The sequence below is a fragment of the Acinonyx jubatus genome, chromosome D3 (genome assembly GCF_027475565.1).
Source record: "Acinonyx jubatus isolate Ajub_Pintada_27869175 chromosome D3, VMU_Ajub_asm_v1.0, whole genome shotgun sequence".
Classification (NCBI taxonomy): Eukaryota; Metazoa; Chordata; class Mammalia; order Carnivora; family Felidae; genus Acinonyx; species Acinonyx jubatus.
Window position 1 is genome coordinate 65,424,865 of NC_069392.1, and position 12,233 is coordinate 65,437,097.

Below are 12,233 nucleotides of genomic sequence, written 5' to 3' on the forward strand. Positions count from 1 at the left end.
CCAAACACACTGTGAAATCGTACTGCTTTGAGCTGAATGAGCCCCAAGGAGTGGTGGGGAACGGGGTTGCAGAGAGAGGCCAGAGTTCCTGAGCTAGGGGCATAGTGAGCACTAGCCCAGCATTGGAAGTTGTCTGGAGGACATGCGGAATCTTTGAAAGGTGTCCATCGGGAGAATGGGCTACTCAGATGTCCTGATGACAGTGTGGTGGATGGAGATCAAAGAAATAGAGATAAGGAGACCAGCTCTCAAGTTATTACCAGTGAGAGAGGATGAGGATTGAGCCAGGCTGTGGTAATTCGGATGCACCAGAGAGCAGAGAAAAATATCCTTTTTGTTACTGTTTCTGCAATAGGATACCATAACTAATGATAACGGACGTGTAGAGGAGAAGTGGCCTGAAATGATTCCACCTGGCATCTTTCCTACAGTGCCACAGGAAGTAGTCATTCAGTCCCTGCTTGAATGCTTACAGTGTTGGGGAGCTCACCACCTCATGAGGCAGTCCTGTTGAGTTCTGACTGATAAGTTTTGCGGCTATGAGGAGGAACTTCCCCTTGGGAAATTAAGTACTGCTATGTGGAACTCAATGTCAGCTCTAGAAGAGGGCAAAGAATACTGCTTTTATCTATGGCTGCTTTGAATTCCAGGGTAGATCAATCTCCACTGTGTGCCAAGCTTCTTCTAAGAAAGTGTGGTAGTAAGAATGTGAGTGGCTGGTGGGCTAGCAGGCAGATACACTGTCTAAAGACAGGGAGGGTTCTCCCAAGATTTTGGAAGATAGATGTGCTTTCGCTGCCATCCTGTCCAGGAATGGATCACGCCTAAAATCACTTGAATGAATAGTTTCTCTAATAAAAGTTGTCACCCGTGGCAGAGGGATACGGAGAGACAGGCAACAGGGGTGGGGGCAAAACATGTCACCAGCATTGAAAACGTGTGTTTTTGAACCATGTGCGTGTATTGTTTATTTAAAAATTAAATACACATAAAACTAGTTCCCAGATTGTTCTGTGGTCACTCAGAATGACTTGAAAGAGGGAGCTTTTTCTTTTTTTTTGATGTAACACACTAGTTACTCAGTTTGCCTGAAAGAGCTCCTACTGAGAAAGGCCCTGAGTGACTGTTCCGAGGTGGCTTGTGAAATTGACGTTTGGAAACTTTAAATGAATTATCAGTAAAACCGGCCTTAATTGATTGCCCCAGATGGTTGCTACAGGGCTCCACAAGGAGAGGGCAGACCGCACTTTTGCCCCGTTGTTGGCTTCCTTGAATTTTGTAGGAGCAATTGCTCCTGATGGAAAGTAGGGGTGATCACTAGGGAAAAAGAGAAATTGGTTTCAGAGGAGCGTGATCTCTCTTAGGCCACAAATTAAGAAAGCGTTTGAGAGAGCAAGGAGCAAGGGGAGCCAGGCACTGGCTAGGAACTATGTTTTGCAGTCAAAGCCAATGTAATTTGAAGGCATATTCTGTAGCCTCTTTGATTACAGCCGTAAATCAGCACGGTTTGCTATTAACTGAAGACAGGTATAGTCCATCGTTAGGAGATTTTTTTTTTTCCCTCTTAAAAGTACCATATTGTATCACCAATATCTTCTTCAGGGAAAAATCACTGAATATGTTCATGGCATCCATTTAGTGAGCTAGCCCATGATTACAATATGCATATATACGTATATCTAACATGAAAAGTTTTTATCACCTTTCCATCCTATTGTAAGTCAAGTATTCTGCTGCTCCTGTGTTTATTACAGCTGTGGAGGAAAACACTAGTTTTAACAAAATGATCAAATGTGCATTGCAGGACATTTATCTCCATAGTCCAAACATAAAGTGGAATGACATTATTGGACTCGATGCAGCCAAGCAGTTAGTCAAAGAAGCTGTCGTGTACCCTATAAGGGTAAGGATGGGAAGCCTCGTGGGGGTATTTCTGTTCATTATCCATTGGACAAACTGTATGTCATGCACCCATCAGGAAGAGGACAGGATGTTTTTCTGCCATCAAGTTAACTTTTTGCCTGTGTCACAGTATTTGGTTAAACGTTGGAGTACCAAGGCCCAGTCCGTTGTAGGCAATTTGGAATCATGTTACATATTGGTTCAAGGCAGGTGTCTGTTCAAGTGATCATTTAAGATCTAAGACTCTAATATATATGATTTGCCGGTTGCTATAGATAGGTTCAAATTAGCCTGCCTCCCTAAAAATATACGTATTATAGCAGAAATACCTCCTGTAAGAGAGGGCCTCTCACTTTGCTTCTATACATCTTACCGCCTACCCTCCCCAATACCCACATCACCTGGGGTTTTGCTTTGACTGGTTGTAAGGACTAGACAGCCCCTTCCAGGGCACCAGCAGGAAAGCCACCGTGTTGTGCTCATTGCTTATTCCTGACAAGTCTTTGTGCAGAGTGGTTCACTAAACAGGAAAGAAAATAGAAAAACAGGACTTTCCATGGTGGGTTTACAACTGTGCTACTGAGAAGGTCAGTGTACCACATAGCTCTGGCTGTAAAACAGACCACCCCAAAACTTCGCACCTTAGAAAAACAACCATCACTTACTTATGTGCGCCTGTGGGGGTATGCCGTTTGGGCTGGGCCCAGCAGGGCCAGCTCATCTCTTTGCCACATGATACTGGCTGGACTCACTCCCACATCCGGGGCATCAGCCAGGGTGGCTGGGAAAGCTGGAATAAACGGAACGACTGAGACTTCTCCACGTGCCTCTCATCCTCCGGCAGGCAGACCGAGTCTTGTTCCCATGGTGACAGAGGGTTCCCAGACAGAAGCAAGAAAGGGCAGGTCCCAATCCAACAGCATCTCCCACGTCTCTTCTTCTACTTGCTGATGTCTCATTGGCCAAAGTCACAAGGCCAAGTCCAGATTCATGTGGTGGGAGGAGCTGCAGATAATTTGCGGCCATTTTCTGTGATCTTCCCCAGTGAAGATAACAAATTTATTGTATTGAATAACCTACTTATTATTACCACTGAGCCCATGCAGCCCCTGATTTTTGGCTGCTTCTATTCTAATGAGACAAAAATCAATGAATTTGGAATGTCTTTCCCCTCTCTTTCTGTGTTCTGACATGGGAGTAAAAAAATATGCTGGTATTCAGAACTAGTGGGAATTTATTCACCCTTTCCTCTGAATGGCTCTACAATACAAGTCTTCTGGAAAGGATAGGACATCTCATTGAAACTCTGGATGTGTTATCTCCATAGTATCATAAGCTCTGTATGTGATGACATCGAGATTTTGACATTAGCATCAGCAAGAAACTAATAGCTAGTTATAATCATACTATTGTTTTTCCTTCTTCCTTGTTCTCTGTCAACTCTACCTATGCTCCAGATTGTCTGAATTTGAACTAACGGGAGAGAATCACTAAAGTTCATGTATGTCCTGTTTGGAGTAAGTGTCTCATAATGCATTCAGCACCAAGGTTCCCAGCTTCTAAATCAGGCTTCACCATAACTTCATGCCTAATTCGCACACACCTTTGTCGGTTCTGGTGTTTATCTTAAAGGGCACTCCCTGTTCACAACATTCAAGATTGCCAAATACCCTGTATATAGACCCCTGGGGGAAATGATGTTATGTATGTAGGCAATAACTACTGTAATGGAGAAGAAAAGTACCCACGTACGCCTTTCTTTTCCTTAAAACAAAACAAAACAAAACTGCTCTTGTAAAAAGCCACAAATATTAAGCCACGCATTCCTATCAAGTGTGAAAGTCAACCTGGGATAAATATGATGTAAATAGAAGCAGCCAGCCTTAAAAAAAGGCTGACTGTCTGAATTGTGCTGTGTTTCACTCTGGCTTCATTTTATTGCGCTGAGGGTGTGTAGGCTGACATACGGATACCAAACCTCTTCTTTGTTCCTTGTTTCCATAGTACCCACAGCTGTTTACAGGAATTCTCTCCCCCTGGAAAGGACTGCTGCTGTATGGCCCTCCAGGTAAAGGAATCTTTCTGTTTGGGTCTTGATATTAAGTGTGTGTGTGGATGACGACTTGTCCTGTCCTCATTCAGCACTGGGGCTAATGACCGCTAGGTAACCATCTCCTTTTTCACCGACTTCTTGTGACACTGACTTCTATCTGTTAGCAGAGGAATGGAGTTCAAGTGTTGCTCACAATTCATCCCCATGTGTCTCTAGGTACAGGGAAGACTTTACTGGCCAAAGCTGTGGCCACGGAGTGCAAAACAACCTTCTTTAACATTTCTGCGTCTACCATTGTCAGCAAATGGAGAGGGGATTCAGAAAAACTTGTTCGGGTAGGAATTCCTGATTTTGTTTTTTCAGAATAAGTGCCAGCAAATACAGTGGTACAAAATGATGTTAGAGCTTATTTGTTTTTAAGCAATTTATATGTTAGAATTTATCCCGGATCTTGATTACTAAAAACCCAGAAGATGGATTGATTGACTATTATAGGTGGATATTAATCCTGTCCCCATCAGCAAAACATGATGTCCTTTCCTTTGGGAATTTGACCAATGGTCCTTTTGTGATTCATGTAGCTTAGGAATGGAATCTGGGGAAAAGGTTGTTTATGAAGTGGAATATTTTTTTCTTCATTCAAGAAGCATTTATTATTAAGCATGTGCGGTATATTCAGTTAACATTTGAGAGGCTGCTACTGTCTGCAAGTCCCTACACTACATACTCAAAGAATCAAGAAATTTAAGACAATTATTCTTTCAGATGGTCTGAGCAACTTTCCTCCACAGTGCCCCATAGCCTTAGAGTTTTTTCTCTCCTTAGGAGAGAAATAGAAAGTATATTTTATATAAAATATAATGTAACATTTTTTACTATACTTCCCAGTTATCTTATGAGAACACCTGTTTATGATTTACTCCTCAATGTAAAGTGGGTCCTTCTCAGAAATCCTGTTAAACTATTGAATTCTGTAGAATGACTGGCAAGTAATCAATACTAAGTAAATGTAAATACTATAAATTTTCTGAAAAGAAATTTACTCTAAAATATTTTGCTTAGGTTACATTCCCTTAGATGACTTATTTTCAAAATATTATGGCTTACTTGGAAGTCATAATAGAATATTTTTATAGGATTGATTTACCTAAAATGACCTATTATTTATTACTTTGATACTTTTCTCAAGTTACTTCAAATGTGTAAGTTTTTATAAATTCTTCCTTTGAATGTTTATTTATTTATTTTGTGAGCAAGAAAGCATGAGCAGGGGAGGGGGCAGAGAGAGAGAGAGGGAGAGAAAGAATCCCAAGCAGGCTCCATTCGGTAAGCACAGGGCCCGACGCAGCTTTGACCTCATAAACCGTGAGATCATGACCTGAGCCAAAATCCAGAGTCAGAGGCTCAACCGACTGAGGGACCCAGGGGCCCCTACGAATTCTTATCACCCCATCGAGATTGTAATTTGTAGAAATCCATGTTGACATCTGTTTCTTTGTTCTTTGAGTCTAACTTAGTGCCAGGTCCAAAGATAGGGTTTGAACTCACCTGTTCCTAAATTTTGGGGTTCCATGTGATTCTAGTTAGCTTGATTTCAATGAGCTGAAATCCAACTAACTATAAAATCATCAGCCTGAAGATTTTTTTTTTTTTTTTTTTTTTTGGTCAGCTTATTTTGCCATCTCTGTTATTTCTAGACCTCTTTCTCTGGTCTGAATTTTCTCCTAAATAGTATTCTCATATATAATAGTTATTTTTTTTTCAATGTTTATTTATTTTTGAGAGACAGAGAGAGACAGAGCTTGAGCAGGAGACAGAGAGGGAGACACAGAATCCAAAGCAGCCTCCGGCTCTGAGCTGTCAGCACAGAGCAGGACGTGGGACTCGAACTCATGAACCATGAGATCATGAACTGAGCCGAAGTCAGATGCTAACCCAGGCGACCCCGAAGATTTTTTTTTTTAACATTCCATTTCTATTTGCTGCAGAACACTAAAACTCTTAGGAGATGCCCCCAGACTCAGTTTAGATTCACCTCCTGTCATGAAAAAGTGGTGTTTACAACTATGCGCTCAAAACACTGCAAGATGCTCAAAGAAAGATTACATTATATTCTCTGGACAGGACTTCCTTAGACAGAAGAACGAATTCAAATATTTTATGAATATCCTTAACAAAGATTGAAACTACTAAAAGAATTGTCTTGTTTAATGTGGGATTGCCAGAAAAGTCACTTAACAAGAACTCTCTATTCTGTGTGAGCATTTTATTTAACTAAAGTTTTCTTCTGCTTCAGAATTATTTTGTTAAAATTCTAGGGGTGAGGAAATGATTCCTTCCTCAATTTCTCCCCCTCCTTTCCCATATATTTTAAAAATAATTCGTATTTTTGAAAAAAAAAAGATACAAAAGGGCATATAGACCCCTGAACCTTCTCCCCAGGGGCAACTGCTACAGTTGCTAGTGCAGCCTTCCAGAACATTTATCATATTTATATAAATACCAACAACTGCATCTATATCTTCCTTCTTTACTAAATGTCAGTAGGAACGTACTACACATATCCTTCTATAACTTTTGTTTTTGTTCACACTTACCAATATAACTTGAATATTGTTCCACACTATTGTAGACAGAACATGTTCTTTTATGAGTCTGTATCAGATTTCATTGCATGGAATGTTCATTGCAAAATGTATTTAACCAGTCTCTTCTTAATGGCTATTTCTAATGTAAACAACAGTTAGGTTGTTTCTAGCCTCCTGCTATCATGAACAAAGCTACAGCAGACAATCTTACCATATCCATGTCCTTGCGTATATAGTAGTGTAAGATGATTTCTCTTAAGTAGAATTGCTAGGTCAGAGAGAATGAAAGATCACTGATTGACAAATTGCCTGACAACAGGGTTGCACCAGCTTCTACACCCATAAATGGTATGCGTGTTCTTTCCCCCACCCTGGCCAACACTGTGTACCACCCAAATTTAGAAATCTTTGGGACACCTGGGCGGCCCAGTCAGTTAAGCGTCCGACTTCGGCTCGGGTCACCATCTCGTGTTTCGTGAGCTTGAGCCCCGAGTCGGACTCTGTGCTGACGGCAAGGAGCCTACTTTGGACCCTCTGTTCCCCTCTCTCTCTGCCCCTCCCCTGCTTGTGCTCTCTCTCAAAAATAAATCAGCATTTAAAAAATCTTTAAAAATAATAAAAAAAATCTTTGCCAATCTGATAGTGAAATTAATATTTCAGTGCTCAAATATGCATTTAACTCTGAATGAACTTGAGCATCTTTTTATAGGTTTAGAAGATATTTGCATTTCCTTTTTTTTCCTGTGAAATGCACTTTTGGTTTTGGATATTTAAAAAAAGTAATTCAAAGGGAAAACAGATAACCTCTCCTAACCTTCAGGGATCTCATCCTCTATCGTCTCAGAAATTCTTTTCTGAGCTCTTGGAAGGATCCTCACCTGGAAAATCTTGGTCATGCTGTCAAAATCTTTACTGTGAAGCTTTCAGATAAAGAGAACCCTTCAGGACCTTCCTCTACATCAGAGAAGCTTTCCTACCATTTGTTTCTCTTCCTATTCCAATCAAAGAGTTATTTATAGGGAACCCTTGGGTTATGTTCCTCCCTCCCCTCCTAATGTTCATGCCTCCTAGGAATTGATGCTATTGAATAGTTGAGTGGTCTCTTTAGCAAATGCACACACCTGTTGGTGCTTACATCTTTCAACACCCTCCCCCACCCCCACCCCTAGTTGTATGATTTAACTTCCTCCAAGTACTTTTGAAAATTTTGGACTAACGCTTCCAGCGCACTTACCTGGAGTTCTATATATTCTTTGGCAGTGGGAAGAGCAGTGGTCAATATGGAGACACAGAGTCCGGATGTGGTTCTCCTTCCAACTGGGCGTTTGGTCTCATAGGGCCCCTTGGTCTCTCTGCACCTTGGGGAGCACCTTAAAAACATGTATGGTTCTATGAAAGAGTTCTGATATTCCACTTTTCATTGGGTAGATTGCTGCTTTGTAATCACCCTTAATATCAGCTGTATTGGGGCTTTTCTTTTTGTGACAAGGAAAACAAGTTGCTTGCTTCTAATGAGCGCGACGCTATCGTGTCTAAAAGGCACTCGTGATGGGTGTCCCGGCGTTGACACTGTTCTCTCAGTTCATTAGGCTGAGCCAACTGTCTTGGCCGAATGAAACAGGATTCTGTGAAAGGAAAATACTTGCTCATGAGCATGGGTGCACCACACGTACAAGCAGTGGTGAAGGTGAGGGACTTCCCACTCAGTGACGGGGAGACCGGCAAGGGGTAACCTGCCACTACCCAGGAAAACACAATCTGGCCTTTTCTGGGCTCTTCTCCTCTGATTTGTTCTGTGATACTTTGCTAGCGCTAAGTGACATAGAGAATAAATCCCCTTTGCCTATTAAAGAACCTCTATTTGTTATGCCCAGAATTCGTGATCCCCAAAGACCACTAGGGAGCCGAGTCCGATGCAAAAGCAAAGAGCCTTTATTCGAGCTAGCTCGAGCTCAATCCCCTACCTGCACCGACGCAGCGGTGAGATACCAGGGAAAGAGAGCGAGTTTCAAAAGGACAAAGGTTTTATTGGGGCCTAGGGGCAGTTGGTGAGGTAATGGCTGTGGCCTCAGCCGATTGGCTGGGGAAGGGTCCTGGGGAAGGGTCCGAGTCCTGTTAGGCAGGTGAGGGGGGGTTACTCAAGGGAAGGAGGTGTGGTCAAGGTGAAGGACACAGAACAAGATGGAGTTGGCTGGCGTAGGCCCGCCCTTTCATATTCTTTTCTAAGTCTCTACTACTTTCTCCGATCAACCAGTGAAGAATTGTATATGATGCTCAAGAGATCAGTTTCAAGGTTAAAAAAAAAAGCTTTAGTTTTTTATACTCTTTTCATCACTACCACATCTCCCTTTAGAGCTCTTTATTTTGTTTTTATATGTCTGTTCTTTTGCTGGCTGTTTTCCTGTTCTTGTTCAGTCTATAATATTTTATTCTGGAATGGAACATTTTATTCAATTGGGAATTGCCTTAAATTCCCTCAAAGTACCTGAACCTACCAAACAACAGTGTTTGGAGTGGCATAAGGACCCCGTGGAGTAATTTGGGGAGCAGAAAGGGGCAAAATTCTTCTTGTTACCCATAACTGGAACTGTATCCTTCCCCTACAATTCTTCCTTCTGAGAATGACCCTCTCTCATTGTCCTGAAAGGTTGAGGGAAAACCATTAAATGACTTTACATATTCCAAGGCTTTTTTGTCCATACGGAACATGTTATTGGCAGGGAGTCTCGGGGGCTAACTAACCAACTAGAGCTCAGGTATTGAGTTTTAGCTTAAGCTCTCCCATTTATGATTAGTAACCTTGAACTAACCACTAACTCTCTCTGGCTCTAATTTTGTCAAGTGATAAATGGAAATAATTGGACCGTCCAACCCCATGGGGTTGTGCTAAGGAGTAATGATTATAAAGTTATTATGAAAGAACAGAGTGCAGCATAAATACTTAACATTACAGCCATTCTAAGCTCTTAATCTCCGGGAGCATCTGAGAACTTTAACTTAACTATATGAATTTGAACATGTGGTTGCTTCTCTCCCACCCAGGTGTTATTTGAACTCGCCCGCTATCACGCCCCCTCCACCATCTTCCTGGACGAGTTGGAGTCAGTGATGAGTCAGAGAGGCACGGCTCCTGGGTAACAGACAGGGTTGTGTTTTTTTTTTCGGTCATCGCTTCTCCCCTCTTGTAAGTGTGTTTGATGGTCGGAAGCCCATCGACATTTACCAGCAGAATGAGCCTATTAATAAGCCCACAAATTTTCTGCAGACACATGGAAAGGTCTTTAAATTAGATCCTGTTAACTGAATAGCTGATTTAAGTAGTTTTTATAACCGGAGGAAATGTCATCCTCCCTTCCCCCTTTCCCCACAGAGTGGTTTTCAGGCCTGAAGATCACCCAGCCCCACGATCCCAGGCTGCCATAACAGTCTCGCTGGCTCAAAATAGCTGCTCGTGACCACCTCCTCTGGAGCCAGAGGGGCTGCCTGTGGGGAATGGGGCTGCAAAGGCCAAGTCCCAAGAGGTAGCTCTCGACAAAGTGTGTGAGGCCAGGGAAGCCACCACTTTTCTGTGACATCAGGTGGTGGGTCAGCCTGTCTGATTTTAAATATGTCACATATGTTACCTCTAAAGATTAAGTGTCCACTAACATCCCCAGCAGGAAAGAACACATCTCAGACTACAGTGAGCCTTGTGTGTGTGTGTGTGTGTGTGTGTGTGTGTGTGTGTGTGTGTGTTTTAAGAAACTCTTTCTGTCTTCATCAGAAGTATTCTTCTTTGAAACTTCTTACTAAACCTGGCTTGGAAAAAACAGGTGTCCGGGAAATCTCAACACAGCGGCATTTATTAATGGCCTCTCATGGACGGACCATCATCAAGGCAGAACTAATAGTGATAAAAGGCAAATACTCAACTTCTTGGAAGTACAACTATAATTTATGAAATTTTACTTATTGGAAATCATTTTCCTAACAGGGAAAAGCAACCATTAGGATGCACCCAGGATGCATGGGATTGATGGCATTGAGGTCAATGGGACAATTTCCATGGCTTCATGGGTGCTTGTCAGCCTCAGGCTAGATGCTCTGCCTCTCTATACAGGACCTGACAGGGGCAGACATGCACAGGCACCTGGATAGGCACCCACGAGACCACCTTAGTGGTCATTCTGTCTGCAAAGACCCAGCCCACCTGGCCTGCCCTACCAGAGTGAACTGTGCACTCATTCTTACATTCACTTTGTCAATCTCCATTCCCGGGGTTTCCCACAGCTTTGAATGGCTAATTTGGAAGCTTTATCTCCTGCCTTTGACTGTACTCCGAGTTTTACACTGAATGGCAGCTTCCTTGCCTGGAACTTGACCCCTAAAACTAGAGTCAGGGAATAAAGGCAGGTGCTCTGAGAACTTCCTGGGTCATATGAAAAGAATAAGTATCGGTAAATCCTAAATAAATACATAACTATACTGTGAGACTATCCTTTCTCCTGGGAAAAGGTAGTTTGACAGTGAGTGGTACAGTTCTTAACAAAAACACATACCTAACTGATGCTGCCACTACACATGCCCAGAGAGGAGAAGTTGAATGCCGTGTTGTCCAAGAAAGGCATTTTTTGTCCTTTTAACTCAGTCTATACGAGTGAAGAAGAAGGAGAGCCTGCTGAATATAGTCCGGATTCAGAGCCAGTTTAGATTGTTAGGTCCTGGAGTGAGCTCCTTCATGGCGGGACGGTCTTTGGCTGCGGTGGAGGTGGGGCTTGGAGGGTGAATCTGCACAGCAGACAGCCCCAGCAGGCTGTGCAAGGAAAACATACTCTCCGTGTCATTATCGTGCCTCTTATTAGAAGAGAATGAAATAGATTCAATGCAGTAGCTTATCTCTCTTCTTCAATAGAGTATATCCATAAATTATATGAAAAGAACTATGGTGTATAAAAGCACTTTCATGCCTGCTGTATAAACGAAAGGATTATTCTCAATTATCCGTTTTTACAAAGGGCAAATAATACTACTACAGAGAGACCCAGCCCGGCTGTGTTCAATCGATTAGTAGTACTGTCTGCCCTTTAGTTATTTTCTAGTTCACTGCCAATTTTTGGTTTTCTTCTCAATGTCGTCATTATATTCATTTACTTCCTTTCTCTCACTCTCTATGTGAAAATAATACCAAACTACTCGTTTCCTTCAACTCTCCTACGAGTGGCTCCCAGGAATGAGGCAAGGAACCTGTTCTACAGGCACTGAATCAATGTTGTGAGTGCCGCTCTTGTCCTGGAAGCAAAGACTCTGTCCTGGGAGAACCTCACCTCTGTGTCTCTCTGTAGGGGAGAACATGAAGGAAGCCTCCGGATGAAGACAGAGTTACTGGTGCAGATGGACGGGCTGGCTCGCTCAGAAGATCTCGTGTTTGTCTTAGCAGCTTCTAACCTGCCATGGTAAGAGATCTTAGTACATTTTAAATGCATTTCCATGAGACACTGAGTACAGATGAAGACGTTATATTGCCCAGTTTGGGCAAAGTCTCAATGTTTGGTTCCAGCCCTGGAAGATTAATCTGAAGTTTTTCTTGGTCAAGGCCTCAGTCCTTGCTATCTGTACCATGAAAGAATCTGCCTTAAAAGAAGGAACATAAGTCAGGCCTACCACTAGCAATACTTAAAATGGACATTTTGAAGGGTACCCGGGTGGCTCAG

The 12,233-nt window shown here is 42.4% G+C and overlaps 2 protein-coding genes across 7 annotated transcripts in view; one reads left to right on the forward strand and one right to left on the reverse strand.

Moving 5' to 3' along the window:
* The window catches only part of KATNAL2 (katanin catalytic subunit A1 like 2), a 67,656-nt gene that overhangs the window by 39,046 nt on the left and 16,377 nt on the right, over positions 1 to 12,233 (forward strand). For 3 of the 5 annotated variants that reach the window (XM_015069988.3, XM_015069990.3, XM_053205554.1), the window contains 5 exons: positions 1,805 to 1,903; positions 3,907 to 3,970; positions 4,172 to 4,290; positions 9,586 to 9,677; positions 11,865 to 11,975. In XM_015069988.3, the coding sequence (XP_014925474.1) occupies positions 1,805 to 1,903; positions 3,907 to 3,970; positions 4,172 to 4,290; positions 9,586 to 9,677; positions 11,865 to 11,975 (485 nt within the window). The remainder of the gene's footprint in view (positions 1 to 1,804; positions 1,904 to 3,906; positions 3,971 to 4,171; positions 4,291 to 9,585; positions 9,678 to 11,864; positions 11,976 to 12,233) is intronic. The other 2 variants (XM_053205552.1, XM_053205553.1) reach the window with 1 other exon arrangement.
* The window catches only part of HDHD2 (haloacid dehalogenase like hydrolase domain containing 2), a 69,512-nt gene continuing 58,219 nt past the window's right edge, over positions 941 to 12,233 (reverse strand). Inside the window, exons 11-15 of one of the 2 annotated variants that reach the window (XR_008291432.1) lie at positions 11,847 to 11,967; positions 7,778 to 7,913; positions 2,568 to 2,907; positions 2,304 to 2,422; positions 941 to 1,754 (exon numbers count right to left, since the gene is read on the reverse strand). The gene's annotated coding sequence lies outside the window, so the exon portion shown is untranslated. Of the gene's footprint in view, positions 2,423 to 2,567; positions 2,908 to 7,777; positions 7,914 to 11,846; positions 11,968 to 12,233 lie in introns of both variants that reach the window. The other variant, XR_008291431.1, reaches the window with a different exon arrangement.